Below are 21,394 nucleotides of genomic sequence, written 5' to 3'. Positions count from 1 at the left end.
TGCCAGAGGGTGGGTTTCAAACAGCTCAGCCCAGCTGAATAACTTACAGCAGTGCTAGACAGACCTAGACTATATGAATAAATATATAGGGGTCTTAATCTGGTTTTCATATACAGTAATACCACTAAATACTACTTCAGGCGCAAAGTGGATCCATGGATCCAAGTAGTGACTTCAGAGAGGCTAATGCCGTAATTCTCTGTGCCATATAGACACAGATTTGACATTTTATACCCTCTTCACATTTTCTGTATGGTTTTTGCAGTGATTGCTAATATAGAATAGAAAATAAAGAATTGGGGAATAGATGCAGCACTGTGATCCTGAAGGCTCATCAGACGTGGTGGCTTAAAAGCAACAGTAATAACCTTTTTGAAGATCATCAAGAGTCCTCATCTGAATTTTAAAAGAACATTTAAAGTGTCACCACTAAAGAAGAAGAGGGTCTTAATCCCCACAGAAAGTTAAGCCCATTGTGAGTGAGTGTGTGTGAAACAGATAGATAACGAGAGCAGATGTCATATCGCTATCACCGTTTGTTTTTATTTTTTCTCACCATCCCAGCGCATGCTCAGTGTCTTGAACTGATTCACATCAGCAGCAGCAGCAGCAGCTTTGGAGATCCACCGGTCCGAGAGCACATGGATCCCCAGTGAGACGAGCGAGCACTCCGGCCAGGGGGGTAAGACGCGATCGAGCGCTTTGTCCGGTAGCGAAGTGGGTTAGAGTTGGAGGGAGGAGACTGAGGACATAACCGGAGAAACTCAGCTGTTTGTAAGTGCGACGGAGAAAAAGTGTGAGGAGGACTGAGAGGCTTGCATGGCCGCGATGACTCACTGGAGCCCAGTGCTGGCGGTGTAGTTCATGTCTGAGCTGAGATGAAATGAAATCATGTCTTCTGATTGATCTAGACAGCATTTGACCAGGCCAACTCGGATCTAACGTCTTTCATTCTCATTTTAGGCTTTATTATAAATATATATTTACATGTCATATATATCCAGTATATATAATAAATCCCGCACAAACCAGTTAAAATGAATACATCCTGTTGCATTTATGGACTGTATCAATGTAAGTGAAAAAGGAACACTAATAATGCTATTGTGTTTAAACTGGATGTGGACTCAGCTCGTCTGAGTCAGGATGAAAGTTTTTGGAAACTTGGCAGCACCATGGACAGCGCTCTGGCGACACACTCATCATCTGATTTGAATTAGGACCAAACCTCTAACCACTCATTTTTGAGTGTGTTAATATCATTGAAGCCTAATTAGAAAACGTAATCACAGCCTAACTCTGCCCCCATCACTGTGAGTCACCACTTAGTGCTCCATGTCTCCATGTCTCCATGTCTTAATTTATTTAAGTAAGTATTCAGAGCCTGTACCATAGTAAAACAAAAACAAATCGCATGTTAATAATACTGCATTCCAAGTAAAAGTCCTGCATTTTAAGTAAAGTGCAGTATTATCAGCTGAACCAGGATCCAAAGTAAAAGTAGATGATGTACTAAGTGCTGCCAGTTTCTTATTGTAAATGACTGGTGCATCATTGTAGCAGCATGAAGCTGCCTGAGATGGATGGAGCTGGTTTAATCTCCTTCTGAATTGTAATGGTGTAGAAATATGAGAAAACATTGAGCAATGACCACTTATAATAATAGCATTACGCTAATGAATCAAATTTTATTATTAGATTATTAGTAATTATGGTAACACTTTACTTGACGCCTATCTCTATAACGCATTATAACCATACTTATAATGAGTTATAATGCAGTTATAGCACTGTATAACTATAGTTATAAACACTCATAAATGATCATAATACTTTATAACAATAATCATAACACACTAGAAAGAATTTTATCATGACTTATAAGGTCAGGTATTATAATAAGTTATAACTGTTAGTAACTCACTGACAATGCCCACATCAAAAATGCATTAAATATAGTTATAATGTGTTATAATTGGCTTATAAACGTGTATAACTATCATTATAAACACTCATAAATTATCATAAGGCTTTATAACAATACACATATCACATTATAGAGCTTTACTACTTGACCTTATAAGCCATTATAAAATGCTCTATAATGTGTTATGCTTATTGTTATAAAGTCTTATGATAATTTATGAGTGTTTATAGTTATACACGTCTATAAGCAAATTATAACACATTATAACTATATTTATAATGCATTTTCCATGTGGGCATTGTCAGCGAGTTACTAACAATTATAATGTATTTTATAATACCTGACCTTATAAGTCATGATAAAATGCTTTCTAGTGTGTTATGCTTATTGTTATAAAACATTATGATCATGTGTGAGTGTTTATAACTATTGTTATGCAGTGCTATAACTGCATTATAACTCATTAAGTATGGTTATGTGTTATAGATTATTTAATGTTTATAATTCATAATAACCAATACTCTGAATCACTTAGGGTTTGGAGAAATACCTTCTTCCTTTACTTAAGAGTACCTGAATAATAACATGAAATCCCCTCTTCCCAAGTTAAAAAAGAAGAAAAAAGTATTTAAAGCAGATATCAGTGGAATGTTTTTGTTAATATAAGTCCTAAATAGTCCTATTTTCCGTCAGCAATCACTTACATGAAGTATTTCAGCCTAAACACGAGTCTCTCCGTCACTCTGCTCTGCTGTAACCCGAGGAGAAAATTTTCCTTGTGGGATACAAGTGTTATCCAATGAGGGGAGAGAACGGCATGAAGGGCTGTGTGTGCAGCCAAGGGATGCACGTGAATGTGGTGACGTAGCACGAGGACCAATTGATGCCTGACAAGGGCGGGGGCTGCTAACTCATGGTGCGTTCAAGGAAACTCGTACTTTGTGTTTTTCCTTCCTGTGAAGTCATACCAGTTCGATCTGGTACGAGTTCACGGGTCGGAAGTTACGAGTGGCCGTTATAGGGAACTTTCACAGACAACAGGACGGTAAAAACACGAGCTACGGGTTACCTGGAACGCTACCAAGTCGTAGTTGTGACTTGAAGCTGTAACTTACGGTTTCAAAAGCCTGCCTTGAACACAGCATTAGCCGAAACGGCCGTGCCACTGATATCTGCTTTAAGGTATAATGAAGTTATTGTACTCATTATGCAGCCTGGGACTTTATTAGACAGTTATGACTGGCACATTAATGTGTTTGCAGCACTTTAATTAAATTACAGAGAGTATTCAGATTTAACCTCTCACCTGCAGTGGAATTGCAGTTTAAAATAGCATGAAATGGAAATAATGTACAAATGCTTTAAAGCTTCATTACAACATTTTATTAATTGTGTCTGGAGACTCTAATCAATGCTCCACATGTTTACTTTAAAGCAATACGTTTTTCCATTGCAATTATGTCAGTTATGGACGATGTCCATACCTCATTTTCTTGTGAAGTCAAACTTCTGATTGTGTTAACATCCATCATGAATGAAACTACTAAAGGTCAGATCATTTCCCTTTGCGAGGAAAAGTAAAAGTAAATGTCAATACTATAAAAAAAAGAAAATCAGATGCTTTTAATGAAGTTTGGCCATATTCAGTTTTCTATTTCCAGGATTGTGTGATTTGTGCAGTTTCTAAGAGACTTATGCAAGAAGGTAAAAGTACAAACTGCAGAAGGTAATTCATGTCTAATTTGTAGCACAAAGAGTTCTGTTTATCTACTTTACTTGTATAATCTTTCTTCAGCTTCCTTTCATTTCATTGGCATTAAAAGTTTACTATGTTTGTGCGTTAATTTTTTAGTTCTTCCTCAATGTTCAACACAAAAAGGCTGTTTGTTGAACAGTTCAGTGAGAACTCAGTCTGTCAGGTTCAAGCTTCCAGCACTGGAGGAGAGTAAAGACCTAACATCATCTGAGCTGGATGTTCTCCTCCAGTGATTGCTGATCTAGTTTTCAGGATTATATTTGAAACCCGCAGTCGGGTTGATCTCACTGTACGGTGGAGATGGAGACCAGGCGTGTGTGGCCGCTTAGAGAAACCGTTTGAAGGCGAAGAATGAAAGAAATCAATCAAACCGCCTCGGGAGGATAACAGCGGAGGGACATGTGTGCATACTGTATGAGGAAGAATACAGTGTGTGCTCACACTTGCATATGTGTGATTCATCCGTGGGTGGTGATGGAGCTACCTCAGGGCCACGGCAGCCGCCAATTGTTCACATGCAGCAACAATAACCGGGGCGACCTGACGACACTGGCCAAGATTTATGAGGGATCTCTGGAGGGAGGGAGGCTTTTATTGAGGGAAATCCATATTCAGCAGATGAACAGTGTTTGTGTTACAGCAGCCGGCCGGCCGACACGTATACATATCAATGTCTTCAGGAGTCTCAACATGCTCCAGTTAACTATGTATGTGGATGTTTACCGCAGGTGTACAAGGTGTGTACGGTGTGATGGCGCTGTGCTCCGAGCCCTGTGTCTCTGGCTCAGGAGGAGAATCCTCCGGGAGTGAGGTGAGCTCAGGTTTTATTTGATTTTCTTTCAGCTACAAGAGTCTTATGATCAGCATTGACTGGTGTAGAGAGGATATTTGATATAGTTTGATCATATTTGAGGTAAGAGCCCAGACATTACAGGGTAGATACATTCTACACACAGGGTATCAGAGCTGGCTGCTTTATTTTACAGCCCACATTCTCCAAACGTACTCTATAATAAGGGCACTTTCTCCTACATAGTGCTTTATCCTCGTGGTAATGTATCACACTCATCCATTATCTCAGACAGGACATAAAAGCTGTTATAGGTTTTTTCTACAACATGAGTTTTTTTCATTGGAAGTGTTTTTTTGTGATGTTATCTCTCCTGACCAATTGGAAGAAAACAGTAAGCCAATCAAAGGAGCTTTGAGCTTTTCTTCTGATAGGCTGACGGTTTTCTGGGTGAGGAAATAAATAGAAATATGCCAGATTTCAGGTAAAAACTCAGTGAAACCAAGTCCTGCAAGAGTAAACAGTAGGTCTCAGTGGGCGGGGCTTAGTGAGGGCAAATACTGCTTTGTTGTGACATCACAATGTTACAGAAGTCATGACTGCTTGTTTTAAGGCTCTGTTTCTGAATAACAGACTATGTGTATTTCTCTGTGGACTGAGGTTTTCATACCAAAAAATGTGAAACATGAACATGAAAAATCATCATGAAAATCTCACTTTATTCAACATGGGACCTTTAACTGCTCTTCAAATGAGACAGAGCTGCTGTACAGTGCAGGTCAAAGGTCATCATGGAGGACTGCATGTCATTTCTTTGGCCTCTCTGTCCTCCAGGCAGGTTCTAGCTGTCTGCATTTTGGGGTTCGTTCCTATCTGCACCACTTCTACGAGGAGTGCTCATCCTCCATGTGGGAGAGAGACCCAGAGGATCATGGGTTCGTCCAGAGCCAGAGGTCAGCCCTGTGGTGGAACTCAGCAGTCTGGAAGGTGAAGCTTTGTTTTGTTTTGTTTTTTTAGATTGATTCATTGCCCATAACTTAGATTTCCTTTTTGTCCCCCTGTTGAATGTTTAATAAAAAATTATCAGGAAAGTCACATAAAATAGCTATGTTTTGGTAGCCTGGCTCTCGCCAGACCCTTGTAGTTCCGCAAAGCTACGCCAGAGGCGCTACGCTCAGCTTCGCACAAGGGTCTGGACTCGAGGCCAATGCAAACTTCTTCCCCGGAGCAAAAAATAATGAACCAATCAGGATCGCAGGGCGGGACTTTCTGAGGTGTGACGTAGCGCTGAAGCGACTGTTTGAGTCAAACAACAATGGCGGCTCGCAGTGAGTGGCTGAAGTAGCACGTCAACAAGATAACGGACAAGTGGTTTATCCAATCACATACAAGATTTTTTTTGGCCCCGCCTTCTGAAATGAATCGCCTATGGAGCAGTCCCAGACCCTTGTGCGGAGCTCAGCATAGCTTTGCGGAACTACAAGGGTCTGACGAGAGCCAGGCTAATGTTTTGGTTGAGCAGATTCAATCATGGTCTTAGCTACTGAGCTCATGTAAACAACCCTCTATGAAACATATTCCAGACATATTGAGACTTTTTAGACACATTGAGAAGTTTTTCAAATGAATGTTTTCCTGTTGTACATGACAACCTTGTAAAACCGGCCTCTATTTCACGTGTATCCTCTTGAACTTTAAAGTATCATAATGTTTCTCTGACACTAACCCACCCTGGCTCCATTATCACCCCCCTTCTTCAGTGACTGCAGGTTAATTCAGTGAAGAGCTCTCCTCAGGCTCACTGTGAATTTAAAAACCTTGAGTGTCGCTGCTCTTCAACAATACCCGAATAATCAATTGTTGGAAATTTCTTAAAATCCAGAATATGAGGCATTTTGCCATGTTCCTCTAAATTTGGACTCGACCCCACTGTTGCTCCGGGGAGGTGGTCAGGCAGAGATGTGTCAACTCTGTGACACATGTTATTGCTTGTTTTCTCTGCCAGTGATGAGCTTTACCACTGAAATAAAAAAAGGATCTCTTTCTGATGTGCTGATGTGCTTACGGTGCATTTCAAACCATTGTCTCTGTATGATGAACTACAGGCGGTGGTGTAGTGGTATTTGTAAAGGTGAAGCATTACATGTGAGGCCCCTGCTCATTTGGCAATTTGGATTTTTCTGCATCACAAACAACAAACTGACCTTTCCTAACAAGCACTGAGCACACAGTGCCACGGGACTGAACAAATCACCACCCCAGGTTTGTCTCTCCCTCTGCAGGTGTCCTTGGCCCTGGGTCTCCTGATCCTGACTGCAGGCGTGGCCAGCCTCTCTGTCGGTTACTCCACTCCGCCTAAAATCGAGTCGTTCGGAGAGGGAGACCTGTTCTTCGTGGACACCCACGCGGTCAGCTTCAACAGGGGCCTGCACCTCAGCGCCACGGCCGGGATCGGGCTCTCCTGCCTGGGCTCGGCCCTGGCGGGGATGGGGGTCATTGTTTGGATCCTCCCCAGGACCAACTTGAAAGAGAGGCTGTTCCATGGTGCGGAGGAAAGGGAGCGGAGAGCTGAGATGCAGTCCAAATGGAGGGGATCCAGGGATCCGGGGGATGTGGTCACTAAGCCACCAGGTGTTGAGGAAGAGAAGATACCTGTCACGCTGTCCAAAGTGGAAAATGTGCAGCCCACTCCTTAAAAAGATCCAGACTAAGCCACTTGGTACAGGCTTGTGTTGTCGTAGTCCAGGGGCCTCATTTACAAGGTTTAACCATTTTTTGTTTGTTTGTTTTTTCATGCAACAGGAGGTTGTGCCACAATCTTGGATATTACAGGGAGACATAAATGAACTTTGAACATCTGTCAGGTTTGTAAAGTACATAATAATATAATTTTTTTTAGATATAAATCTATATTAAAACCTACAAATGCGGCCCCAAGACTTCAACATCTCGCACTACATATAAGGAATATAGCTGTTGACCATAGACTGTGTTTGTGCAGTGCACTAGTCTTATATTTTAAAGATATAGTGAGTAAAATGACCGATGGTGGAAAATTATATTTTTACTCCATACTTGACAGCATTTGTTGTATTTTTTTAGTGTTTAATGTTTTCAGCCATTATTTTTTTAAATGGTAATTATGTCAGCTTTCCACATTGTTGAACATATTGCATGAGTATATACACACACTCACAGGACATCCAGAAAGGTGCTCACATAGACAGAATCATTAACAATTCTGTATCTACATTTTCACATATTCACACTAATGTTCAGCCTGCTGTGTTCAACACATGTACAGTACAGTCACATGCACTCGCAGTCACCCGCTCACCCAGACTCCCACACACTCACACAAATTCGTGCTTCATTGACAATATCACCTATTTTCTCCCCACTGTAATCTGGCTCTGTAATTGCCTGCAATCTGTGTCTCCAGGCAACAGTTGGGCTTCAAGTGCTCTATTTTCAACTCCGAACAAAGACCCTTTCCTGATTGGTCCCTCACACCCCCTCTCTTTATTTTGACACCAATCAGATTTTTTGTTTATAGGCATACACGGTAGTAGTGAGTAAGTGGTGAAGAGCTGAGGTGAGGGCATTTTGCACTGGCACCTTAGAGGCCATCTGTTTTGATTGGGTCCTCCTGTTTGGTCAAATTAGTTATAATAACAGAGCGTACACATCAGAATAAAATGTAAAAAAAATAAAAATAAAAAAAGTCAAGAACAACAACAACAACAAAAAAACACACAAAGAAAGAAAAAAGAATAGAAAAAAATAATGTCCTGTTTTTACTGCACAAATTCCCTGTTATTGTTGTTTCATTTTTGAATTGTGTTATTGGCTGTGATGAGGATTATGGAGTAAAATAAAGGTGAAGTGTCTCTGGGGCGAATCAAAAATAAACTTGTGATCTGCATACATAACTTTCATAAGTCTGTAGTTCCATTTCATCGAATTGTCACAGTGTGAAAATGGCCTGCAGTCAGTAATATTTAGTGTTGCATGCAGCTCTGACACCACAGAGGAAAAACACACAAAGTCTACACAGCAGCATTCAGCATGTAGCGAGTTGAAGCACTTTAGGAGAGAAGTTTGTGTAAAATCTTCAACTGCTAATTGCTTCGATACTTTTCTCAGTAGTTGCTAGATAAAACAAAAACAACATAAAACAACATAAGAGAGGAGACAAGTTAGCCATTTACAAACAGTATCGTATTATAATGAGCCCTGGTTCCTATGACAACTAAGCAAGTCCATCCACTGAGAAAGACTTTAAACCAATTGAAAGTTTCCGAAAAAGCTGAAAATATATATTACACTTTTACTACCAGGTAGTTATTTCTTCACTGCGCAAAGTAACCACTGAGTGCAGTATGGTCACTTTAGAAATGAATATTGAATGATCTCTATCTGCAGAGCTTTTACATCACTCTTTGGTGTTGCCACCCAAGCTTGAGTCTTTAGTTTTCAGATCTGGACATACGACAGTATGGAGTACTACAGCTGTTACCTTAGCAGTACAGTAGGTGACACTTAACTTTAGAACAAAGTATAAAATAAAACCTATTTCTATGATGTGCCTCATTAGATGTTTCTCAACTCCTAAAAGATGATCATCTAGAGCCATAAGCTTTTTTTTTTAATCATGGAAAGATATTAAACTCCATTGTGTGTGTGCAGAACAATCAGTAACACACAGTAAATCAAACAATAATGAACAATGATTGCTCGGGGAAAAAAATAACTACAAGTACAAGTCATATAGTCAGGGGAGTATGTTTGCAAAACTGAGTACAACATGCAAACTTCAAAATGTATTGGTATATAATTTGACTGTGTAATGTGGAGTGTAGCTGAGGGCAGGCACACAAGTATGTGTACGTGAGAGAGAACGAGAGAGAATGAGTGAGTGAGGGAGAGAGAGGGAGAGAGGTGTATTTATGTCTGAATGAGTACATCATGTTTCTTTGGTGAGATGAGTCACAGCTTTGAGTGTGACTCATCTCATCTTGTCTCCCAACTCGAGCCAACCAACAGGAGGGACACCTAACATTGGCTAATCGAAACACTGTGTCTGCACACACACACACACACACACTATTCTAGGTCACAACACAGAATCGTATTTGTTTTGCAGCACATTTGACTTTGCTTTCACCTTCTGTAATGTCCGTTCCACTGGTTGCAAAGCACGTTATCACTGGAGTGACACAATGATGTCATCTTATATCAATCTGATTATTATGACCTTTTATGAAACATCACATTCTGGTTATGTTATGTTATAATAAAGATCCTCTCTGACCACTTTAGAAAAAAATAAATAATTTATCATAAATTATAACAATACTATTATTATGTATGGTTGCCCTTATGTTTTGTATATCATGTTTGACCCCTTTTCTTTGTTTTTCCTGTGGTAAAATAATCAACACATTAGTCCTGCATATGAACTAGTGTCAGTACCATCACAGGAACTATTCTCCTCATTGTCAACATGCCGCTCGCAAACTCTGAGCGGCGTGTTTGCATGGATGATTTGAGCATGCTCGGTTTATTAGCAAGTGTATGTAAGTGCATAATGAGATAGAAAAATGGAAGCGGTGGCAGCATTTCCTGTGAAGATGGAGGCTGATACGCTCCACTGACTGCAAAGCTCCGAGTGTGAGTCACACTGTTGTGGGAGAGAACCACACAGCCGAGGATTGGGCTGCAGTCTGCTCGGCTGATTGGCAGACCCATCCATCCCAGTGTGTGTGTGTGAGGGGGTGTTGTATTGCTGGGTGCCTGAGAGTCTGCTGCACTGATATGATACTGTAACATCTCATCTGCTGTGGAAAACAGATAGAAAGCTGGAATGTGTTTGAGTTCGTGTGTGGGGTTGGGTACAAAAACACGTCTTTGACAGTCTGAAGAAAAAAAAATAAGACAGTTGCATGGTACATGTTTTCATTATTGTGTGGAGTCAATAATTATTTTAACAGGAAAGCTGGTCTTAGGGAGGGACCTGGATAGAACACAAAAACAAAAAGTAAGCATGTGCATTTATGGTTTGTATACACCAAGTTCATGGGGTACAGTTTATAAAGAAAAATAAGCTTAAACCTCTGTAATTAACATCTGTATTGGTTGATTTGTCCTGTTTCAACATGCAGATGTGACATCAGGCTTTGATGCTAGCTGTGACAGTGGAGGAACTCTGGACACTGAATTTGAACTGGAAGAATTGAATTTCAGACAAAACACATTTTGATCATGATGGTTTGTTGGTTCATTAATTTCTTCATTAAGAACATTATTATCTATGTTGTGGAAATTTGTTCTTGGTTTCACATTAGGATCTCTCTCTGTTTCCTCCTCTGCCGACAACGGTTTCTCGCTGGGAGCAGGTGGTGGTGATTGTCGCTACTTCAACCATCGCTGTCTGTATAATACTGGAGATTATAATAGACAATCTTATAGCAGCACTACATCTTCAGGGAAGATTGGTGCCCACAGTGAGTGGCTATCAGAAAGTGACAAGAGAGGCCAAGACTATAGCTGCTTGGGAGAAAAGGATGCAGTGGAGTGCTTTTAACTATGACTCAAGGAAGTTGATATTATAATTACACACCTATATGCTAATGCTAATGTTAGTTGGTAATGTAGCAGTAGCAAAACTTACACATTGCTGCTGCTATATATATCATGGCAGTATCTCTGATAGTAAGTGCAGTATTATTAGTTTGGTTATCATCATAAACCTGTCCAGATATTTCTAACTAAAATCAGTTCATTGTTCACCTTCTGTTTGCAGAGGCTTCGTAGGGTAAACATGATGTCATCGACTGAGATCCTGTAATGTTATTTTTTTTTTAAAAACACAATTTCCTATTCTCACTTTGTCCTGCACTGTTTTTCATTGAGGTGACAGTGGCTACAGAAATCACACATTATATTTTTGGAGTTCCCTGTTGCTGTGCTACATAAACAGAGCATAAAGTCAATCCCGGCAGATTCCTCCAATCACCAATCACGTTCTCACAAGTCAGTGAGGTAATGTTTATCATCTGACAGTCATTCATACAGCTGCTGCTGTCTCTGTTTCTACCTGCCCCTCACTCCTGCTCCCCTCTCCTCTACTGAATTCTCACTCCATCACCCACCCTCCTCCTCCTCCTCTTCCTCCTCCTCCTCTCCAATTTCTTATTACCATACTTAGAATGGCATCTGTTGCCTTGTGCATTTATGTGCTTCCACAGTATCGCAGTGATCTGTATCTGCTCATGTGTGTTCAGTGCACCTCTTGGGGGGATTTAATGTGCTTTCTTCAGAATTTTGCACAGCTTGGATTCATTTGGGGAGCAGCCAAGGAGTTATTATCTACATTTGGTCCAATAAATGATCTTAAACCCTTTAACTTATAGTGTGACAGCACAAAAACACAACAGCAGAATACAAAAATATCACTGGATTTTATGTGTATTGTATGATTTTTTTTTTTTAATGAATGCCACTGTCAGAGAGATATGACCATTGTGAGGATCATAAAAGTTAGAGAAAGAGAGGGGAAGCGAGGAGAGTCACACACTATCACTATTAGTCATTACATGCCTTCATACTGAAATTAACATTTCCCTCCATACACACTAAACATGCACATGGCTCCATTACAAGTGAAAGCAACAGCAGGCGTTCGCATCGCCAATGAGCTCATCAAAATTCTAGAAATGGTTCTGGTTGACCACGCTGATGTTTCACACATCTCAACATGAAGAGATGTTATTTCCCTCCACAACCGCAACTCAATCTAAGCATTTGCAATGGCCAAATTCTTATCTGAGCACGCAGCACAATGTACTGTACACTCCATCGCCATGAAATGCTCAGCTGCAGGCCACACAGTGTACAGTTAAGAGCATGTGGTGCAATTTGGAGGAAGACCATTTGCTAAATATTTCTATCAACTATCATTTTACTGTAAAAGTTACTGTAATTTACTGTACAATTCACCAGCATTTCAGTTAATTCTAGAAAGTACTCTCTATACATCCAATATGAAGTTCTCTACATGCTACAACCAATCAACCTTTGCTTACCTGATGTTAAAAGCACAAAATATAACACACAATCCGGTGCACACCAAACACCTTGCCAAAAGGAGCGCATCCTCCCTAAATCTTCCAATCAGACACTTTATTTACAAATGTAGAGTAAAAAGCCTGTTTTACAGGAACAGAGCAGAGGATGAACAACCATGAAATTACTATTATTGAACTTGTTGGTAGAGTAAATTAACATTAAGCTGCCCCTGATTAAGAAATCAGATCAGATCAAAGAAAAAACATTAACTTAATTTAAAATAAATTAATCCTGATTACTTCTCAGTCTGTGCCCTGTTACGCTGAGCAGTGTTGTGTTAACCCACATCATTACTCTGGTTATTTTAAGTGATGTTGCTGCAAATGTAAGGCAATTATGAATGTGAATGCTCTGTGCCCAATATGCTAACAAACTGAGTAGAGGTGCACATGAGCATTTTTGCTCATTGTGCTGAAGACCAAAGTAACTGGTTTCTGTCTCAAAGAGGCAATCAATCAATTGGTCAACCATATTCCACTCAATCTATATTAATATATTTCTTCATATTGTGTTGAGGCTTTTAAAACCATTCCCTTAAAAACATATTCTTCTAGACAATGGAACAATAGCCAATGCACACGGTAGGCAATGGCAAGGCAAGGCAATTTTATTTGTATAGCCCGTTTTTACAAACAGTTTGTCTCAAAGGGCTTTACATGGCATCGTAACAACATCCTCTGTCCTTAGACCCTCACATCCACTGAGGAAAAACCCTTTTAACAGGGAAAAATCGGAGAAACCTCAGGGTGAGCAACAGAGGAGGGATTCCTCACCCAGGACGGACAGACGTGCAATAGATGTTGTTACAGACAAGAAAACAGTTTACAGTTTGTCACAGAATGTGGGAAACATGGAAATGTTAGCAGGAGTTGATGAAGGCAGTCTCTGGTGAGGGGGGGGCAGGGAGAGCTGGCCAGCTCGATGGGAGGACTGGGTGGTAGACTGGTCCATGGGAAGGGAGGGGAGGCCGGTCTAACAGCAGGGGGAAGGGGTGGGAGGGGGGCGATGCAGGCGGCGGCTGGTGCAGAGAGATGGAGCTCCGGTGGATCTGCGGAAACACAGAGAGAGTGCGAGACACCAAGGCCAAACTACATTATACTTATAATCTAATGTTCAGAGCTAATGGTCTCACAACTTTTCTCATGTAGATTAATTTGTTACTGAACTCAAACAAGGTGACAGGGAAAAGTGGATCTATTGCAGGACCCAATCCTGCAATGGACACATTTTGCCGCTGTGTTCCAAGGCCAGCAGCCCATCGGGTCTAAGTTCACTACAGTACTCCCCATGCACAGGTCCTATTGGGGAATTTGAGGTGGCTTGGTTGGAAATCTAGATGTAATGCCTGGAAAGCTCGACGCCATCAAAGGTTGACAAGGAGGAAGCACAGCTGGGAAGCCCCCCGTCCTCAGTAATGCCATTAGAACAAGAACAGCCACAGTCTAAATGGTCATCAGGCATATGATGTTAAATTGAGCTATCAGTCAACATATCCATAAAGGTTGTAGCAGCTCTCTCAGGGTCTCCAGTGGTGTTGTGGCGTAACCATGGGCCGTTGCTAGGAATTCTGGGCCCCATTAAAGAGTAATAAAGTGGGCCCCTAACCCCCTAACTTTTCCAGTTTTTTTTTCTTAGACTACATATGTATTATCATTTTTTATTCAGCCTACTTTGTTTTGATGCTAATGCAGCATTACTATGAGTATTAGCAGGGTCTTATGCAGAATAATTCAGTCATACAAAGATTAGACTACTGGGTTTTTTTGTGGGCCCCACTGGGCGCTGGGCCCCTAGAATTATCATCACCTTTCTCCCCTATACAACGGCCCTGAGCGTAACAAGCATATGAACCAACATGGACAGAATCACCAAAGCAAGTCAGACGATGCTTTTTAGAGGACAGACGTATTGGACTCCCTACAGGATGGTGATGGTGTGGCTCACCAGGACCCCCCAGGCCTAGTAGTCATGGCTGAACCAGGACGGAAGCTGGTAATGATAATGTTAAATTGCTTGTCCACAGTTGCCCTGGTTGTGCTGTTGCCTTGTCAATGTGCATCCATGTGGTTGGTGGATGGGCTTACTGCAGAAGCTCTGACAACAACAACAGTGTCTTTTTTAAATATCCTGCTTCAGAATCATTCACTCTATCTTTAAGAAACACCCCCTGCAGTGGCTCGTCTTTCCACCCACTCTCTGCTTAACCTGACACGGCAGATGGTTTGTTACACACCACCATCTGGGAAGGCTTTGTTCAGAACCGGTTGGAAAAGGCCAAGTGCTTTCAAAAAGACTTGGCAGGTGATTGGATTAATCATCTATCTATCTATCTATTGCTGTCTATCATGATCAACCATCCAGCGTCTGTATCCTTCTAGTTTTTTTTTCTCTACACGAAGAGTCATCATATTCATGCCAAAGTCAAAAAACCTTCATAGCACATCTTCCCTCTTTACTTCTGATATAACTGATTCTATAGCAGCATCCATGCTAGCTTCTTTAGAGTTACCCCAGACACACCCATGCCTACCAAGACCTCCTCCCTCATACTGTAGGACCCTACACACTGGGGTTCAGCTACTGGTGAATAGTTTAGACTTTGGTAAGATCCATCCGGGTTCTGTGGCTCTGCAGACTGAGCCCTGAGGAGAAGTTGTTTAGCAGCATCTTTACCCTGAACAGGATAGTTCAAAACATATTATCCATGACAAAACAAGGAAAGGAACAACACATTGGGGACTGTTTCCCCACAGTGCTGAAATCCACTGAGATGCTTTTGCTAGGTGAAAAACACTGGTGGTGATCTGAGACCACTTTTCCTTTCTGATACCAATTCCCATACCTGAACCTGCTAACATTTCCATATTTCGCACATTCTGTGACATAAACTGTAAACTGTTTTCTTGTCTGTAACAACATCTATTGCACGTCTGTCCGTCCTGGGTGAGGGATCCCTCCTCTGTTGCTCACCCTGAGGTTTCTCCAATTTTTCCCTGTTAAAAGGGTTTTCCATGGAGTTTTTCCTCAGTTGATGTGAGGGTCTAAGGACAGAGGATGTTGTTACGATGCCATGTAAAGCCCTTTGAGACAAACTGTTTGCAAAAACGGGCTATACAAATAAAATTGCCTTGCCTTGCCTTGCCTTGAACTTGTTTATTGGCATTATTATTATCATCAGTGATACTGAGTAGCTAGTTAGTCATCTAATTCCATTGCATATGATTGCATATATGAAGGTGGTTGGCTGTAGAGTGTTTTTTGGGCAGACAAACAGACACAACGGGGCACAGAGCAGAGGTAAATCTGAATACCAGAGAACACAATTAGTACCAGACACATAGAACCATATGGAATGAGTCAAGTATAGTAGATAGAGGAGCAGCAGAGGAGTGATGGAGGCTGGCAGAACAAGCTGGTGATGAGTGGGAGAAGAACCAGGGGTTGTTTGTTCTGCTGGTTGATGAGCTGATGATTGAAGACACGTGTGGAGGTGAAGCAGGAGCCACACCCACACACATGTATCACACACACACACACACACACACACACACACTTCTGGTGTCGTGGCGAGAGCCAGAAGTAAGATGAAACTCTAAATTTCTTGAGTCGTGATATTAATATGCCCCTGCGCCCACTGTGATTGAAGCAACAACTCACTGCTTCTCCACTGGTTGTCAAAAGTCATTCATGCAAAAGCAGGAAATAAGTGTGAAGTACTGTAGATGAGACAAGTGGAGGGGAAGTGAGTATGAGCTAAAAAAAAGAAAGAAAGAAAAGTAAATTAAAACACTTAATCACAAAATAACTTCAGGAATACATTAAACATGAGGTATTGATGATATATAACAATGTAGACGATCTGAGGTGGATTTTAATTCCAATTTTAATAACTTAATTTTAATAACTAGCAAAAGTCTGCCTTTTTTTCTCTAACCATTTTATCTACTGTGTTGATCTATCTTTGTTAAGTATTTATGAGAGGAAGGTGATAATAAGGTAGCTAAATTCAAGGCTGCAGGTATGTAAAGACAGATTTTAATAAAGCGGTGAGCAGTATTTTGGGTTATTATTGTCTTTTAAGAAAAATGCGATGTGTAATAAGTTGAGACGTGCCGTAAATGTCGACTTCTGTTCCTTTAAACCCTGGTTTTCCTTTTTATTTAGACAAGTCATAAAAGTGTATCTGGATCAGTAACGTTTGCGTAGCACTAATTTGCAGGCTGTGAATGTAAATGTATGTGATATTAAAGTGGGTAGTATGTAAGATTAGCCCACTTAGTGTGACAACAGCAGGCATCTCTGTCATCCCCGATAAGAGTGATGAATGTAAAATAAGGATTTCTGTGTTTATATGGAGTATTAGCAGTTTGACAGTGTTTCCTCTCCTGCAATATATTTAAAGATTATCCCTCTCTTTCCCCCCCCCTACAATGTCAATTTAAAGTCAACTGACAGGAGAGCCCAAACACAGCACTCACCTAATCAAAAGTTTGCATTGTGCAAGTTATTTTTCCCTTCTCCTTTGTCTGAAACCCATCAGGAGATTTGGCACAGTCAAACACCTCTGCATATTTGCAGTCACCATTGGTTTGTTGAGCATTAAAAATGTTAATTGGAATTTTTAAAAAGGAAAGAAAATATCACATTACCATCCCACCTCCTCCAGTCACAGGCTGTCAAAATGCAATATTCCAAATTAGATTGTATTTGGATAATCTTTTGAACTGTAATAGGTTTCCAGCCAGCAGGCATATTACTATTGGCACATCATTATTAAACAAAAGTGACACCGAACCATCACTTTGCAGGCAGCGCCAGATAAACGTTCGACACCGTGCAAATAATATTAGTTCTGCTTCCAGAGTCACTGGCTTATCTCTGGGATGCTATATTGGGTTCATATCCCTGTCGGCTGGCGAGGGCCTTCTGACGGAAGTGTCTAAATTTATGAGTAGCCCATATGTGTGAGGTGCATGTATGAATAGGCTGCTGTGTGTGTGTGTACTATATGTAATGTGTGTGTCGCACATTAACGCTTTTATATGTAAATGCTGTGTTGGTGTGTGTCTGTGTGTGTGTGAATGTGGGTGGGTGGATAGATGAGTGTGTGCCTGTTTGTGGGTGTGTGTGCAAAACTGGATACATTCATATGTAAATAAGCAGTGTATGTGTGCCTGTATATGCAGACGCGACCCATATCATGGCATAATGAGATCCGCCACTGTTGGTTACCCTCAGACAGTGGTAATTATGGCTGCAGTGAAAAGGACTGATGATGAAGGCAGGATGGACGCTCACACACTAACATATTCAACCACACACAGGCCTCCGTCCCACTGACAGCCTGCTGCAGGCAAAATGACGTCCTGTCCATTCGGAAATGGGATGGGAATATGAATCTGTTAACTGGATATGATAAATTAGACCTGCATCCGCTTTCTAATCAGCTTTTTACAAAACCTGCATACTTGTTATAAAATTCAATACCAGAAAGATACACGACATTCACAGTGATGTCATGTCATTAAATGCATAAAGAGGCTTCGTATAAGACAGCATGATGCAAAGAGCAGCCAATAAAAACATGAAATGTGAAAAAAGAAAAGCTTTTTGTTTCCTCAGTGAGTCACTGCTTCCAGGAATTGAACAGATAGAACGGCTGGGAAAATCATCTATAGGTGTGTTAAGCGGATCACGAAGCCTGTCTTCTATTGAAACATATGAAACCCTTGTATGTAAAACAATGATTTATTCTGTAAATGAATTCATCATTATAATATCTGTGGCTGAATAGGCATACTGTATAAACCATATAAAAATAAAGAGTCAGCAAATGTAACTAAAAGGATTGGGCTGTTTTTTTCTATTACTTATCTTTAATAAATCCCAGATATCAACTGATGTTGTGGGATGTGTTGACAATAATAGAAACATTAAAGGAGCATATCAGTGTTTTTGTGAGATTGTGATCTTTAAAGCTGCCAAATACTTTTAGATTTTATACTATAAATTGTACATAAAGATGGATGTAGACCATACGTTTCTGAGGAGTGCTGATGAAGCTCAGATTGAGCTGCTCTGCTGTTGCCATCTTGGCTGTACCTGAGTTTACCTGACTCAAGCCTATTCTGAATTAGGGAAAAGGGGAGGCCATAGCAGTTGTCACTGAAAGCAACCATGCTTTAAATTATGCAGCATTTCAAGCCTTAATAAAATTTAAATGGGTGAATTATCCACTGTCGAAATTAACTACTGTTGCCACAAACCCCTCCTTTTTTTATACCAGGCTGTAAATGTGTTTATTTCTGCTGTAAAGTTGCATATTTTGACAGGGAACTCTGAGAGGATTGATGAGTGTTTTTCTTGGTTTACACCATTGTTTAAAAATCTATGACAGCATTAGATGAAAAAATGAGACAATGCAGGGAGAATAAATATCTAAACACACTGGGGCCTGGTTTTCAATATAGTCAGCACTACATAAAGGATTCATGATTTGTAGTAAATGGGCTGAAACAACAAGAATCGCAGGTATGATCTTTTAACAGTGTTTGTATACAGGCCTGTGGCGCCTCGTCCATTTGTGACATTTGTCATCAGTGTAATTGTCCTTGTCTCACTGTTTGCTGACAGGCCCTTCTACCTGGTATACACTCTTCATCCTCTTTGCACACTGACAATCGCATCAGCCAAGTTCTGATTTATTTCCTTGGTACTCGCCTTGAACCTTTCAGCCACAATCTCACTCTCTTTACATCTCTCCATCTCCGAATGCAAGTGTTGCCTCCCTGCTTGTCTCTGTGGCTAATGGACTCCATTCAGCACAGTGTGTCTTTTATGGTGAGGGTCCCTTGATCAAGTGTGCGTTTTCTGTGCCGCATCTATGCAACATAGAGGAAAACATAAAGGATGAATTATACTTGTATGGCAATATTCTATGCATTCAGCCCATTGACCATCAATATTCTGCACTCAGAGAGCAGGCATGTGCACATATCCATTTCCAACAGCTTTTTCCTTGGACCTCCATTTTTTAATGGCTGACTTGAAGGGGTTTACAGCTGCTCGTCAACACGACTCTTCTTTTAGAATTCCACTCACTCATGTCAGTACTTGTGCTGCTCCCTTTGTGTGCTCTGAATCAAACTCATAAAGTCTCAGAAAAGCTTCTTGGTGTGATTTTGTTACAAATGGACACTGTGGCTCAACAGCAGAGCGTCTATTGCTTTTTTCTAATAAATTATTATTTAGTGTCTTGCTCATTGTTAAAAACCCGTGGAGGAGAGACGTTCAAGAGCGAGCAGGTTGGACCATAAAAACATAGAAAGTGACTCAGAAGGATGACAACACGTTTCCCTCCTCCGACACCTACATCGCTCTGCTTATGGAGGAGGAAGTGCTCGAAAAACCCTTGTGAGGTAAAAAAAAAAAAAAAAAAAAAAGTGGAGTTTAGTCTGTGGTGTGAGGCTGAAGGCCCCAACAATAAGAGCACTAAACCTCCGCAGGCAGCCCACAGACGTCGTGCTGCTCTTCACACCCAACCAGTGAGAACTGTTTTCCTGTATAGCATCTCTGGATGAAGGGCTCAGTGGAAATTGAGGATTTGCAACCGACTTTCGGGTAACACTTTATTTGACGCCTATAACGCATTATAACCATACATATGAGTTATAATGCAGTATAGTACTGTATAACTATAGTTATAAACACTCATAAATGATCATAATGTTTTATAACAATAATCATAACACACTATAAAGCATTTTATCATCAAGTTTCAAGTTTAAGTTTATTTGTCATATACATTAAAAAGTATGATGTATAGTCAATGCATTGAAATGTAGTCTGCCCTGGCTCACTCTCAACCCTTAAAAAGTAAACAAAAAATAAATAAATAAATAAAAACTAATAATCATGACTTATAAGGTCAGGTATTGTAACCCGTTATAATAATGCCCACATTGATAATGCATTATAAATATAGTTATAATGTGTTATAATTGGCTTATAGACATGTATAACTATCATTATAAACATTCAAATCATACCTTATCATATTATCATAAGTATAACAATAAGCATACCACATTATAAAGCATTATAACTCTATTATAATACTTGACCTTATATGCCATTATAAATTGCTATGCTAAGTTATAATGCTCTATAATGTGTTATGCTTATTGTTATAAATACTTATGATAATTTAGGAGTGTTTATAATGAGAGTTACACACGTTTATAAGCCAATTATAACACATTATAACTATATTTATAATGCATTATCGATGTGGGCATTGTCAGCAGGTTATGATGATTGTTATAAAGCATTATGATCATTTATTAGTGTTTATAACTAGAGTTATACAGTGCTATAACTGCATTATAACTCATTATAAGTATGGTTATAATGTTTTACAGAGATAGGGGTAAAATAACGTGTTACAGAGTTTTATAACTGAATCATAGAAAATATAAACTCCGTCGTAGCTGCGACATATGTTTCTCTCCTAATGACTGACTTACCTTGGCTGTAAACTGTAGGTACTCTCATAGTAGAAAGAGAATCTCACTGGTGATGATTTGGTGTACTATTTTTGTCAATGAAACTCAGAGGGTTGATGAGCATGATGAAACCAAAACACTGAGGCTGAGTGGCAGCAGACGATGACATGTTTCCTCAGATGTGTCATCAATCACTCCCCCGGAAATATATTTCACACTTGCGGGGAATAACTAAGCATAATCAGGTCACAACCAAAAAACCCCACTGAAAGGAAGTATAATTAAAT

General features: G+C 40.2%; 1 protein-coding gene across 2 annotated transcripts; it reads left to right on the top strand.

Moving 5' to 3' along the window:
• The first annotated feature begins 576 nt into the window (after positions 1-576).
• On the top strand, positions 577-7,320 carry LOC146978904 (neurensin-1-like). 2 transcript variants are annotated; one of them, XM_085791969.1, is made up of 4 exons: positions 577-682; positions 4,412-4,494; positions 5,308-5,460; positions 6,756-7,319. In XM_085791969.1, the coding sequence occupies exons 2-4, from the start codon at positions 4,435-4,437 to the stop codon at positions 7,167-7,169; spliced, it is 627 nt and encodes a 208-aa protein (XP_085648095.1). In that variant the 5' UTR covers positions 577-682; positions 4,412-4,434; the 3' UTR covers positions 7,170-7,319. The 2 variants fall into 2 exon arrangements, with proteins under 2 accessions (XP_085648095.1, XP_085648096.1); XM_085791970.1 differs by lacking the exon at positions 577-682 and adding an exon at positions 782-855 and having other exon boundaries at positions 6,756-7,320.
• Positions 7,321-21,394: the final 14,074 nt, after the last annotated feature.

This window comes from Trachurus japonicus, chromosome 11 (genome assembly GCF_045865225.1).
Source record: "Trachurus japonicus isolate A0001 chromosome 11, Traja_1.0".
In the NCBI taxonomy this organism is placed as follows: domain Eukaryota; kingdom Metazoa; phylum Chordata; class Actinopteri; order Carangiformes; family Carangidae; genus Trachurus; species Trachurus japonicus.
Note: the sequence above shows the minus strand (reverse complement) of the source record. Positions and strands in the feature narration are given on the sequence as shown.

Excerpts from the sequence above, each read along its gene's own strand:
- LOC146978904 (XM_085791970.1), top strand. The coding sequence starts at position 4,435 with ATGGCGCTGTGCTCCGAGCCCTGTGTCTCTGGCTCAGGAGGAGAATCC. Across the intron at positions 4,495-5,307 it reads GAGAATCCTCCGGGAGTGAG|GCAGGTTCTAGCTGTCTGCA; the intron begins GTGAGCTCAGGT and ends TCTGTCCTCCAG. Across the intron at positions 5,461-6,755 it reads GGAACTCAGCAGTCTGGAAG|GTGTCCTTGGCCCTGGGTCT; the intron begins GTGAAGCTTTGT and ends CTCCCTCTGCAG.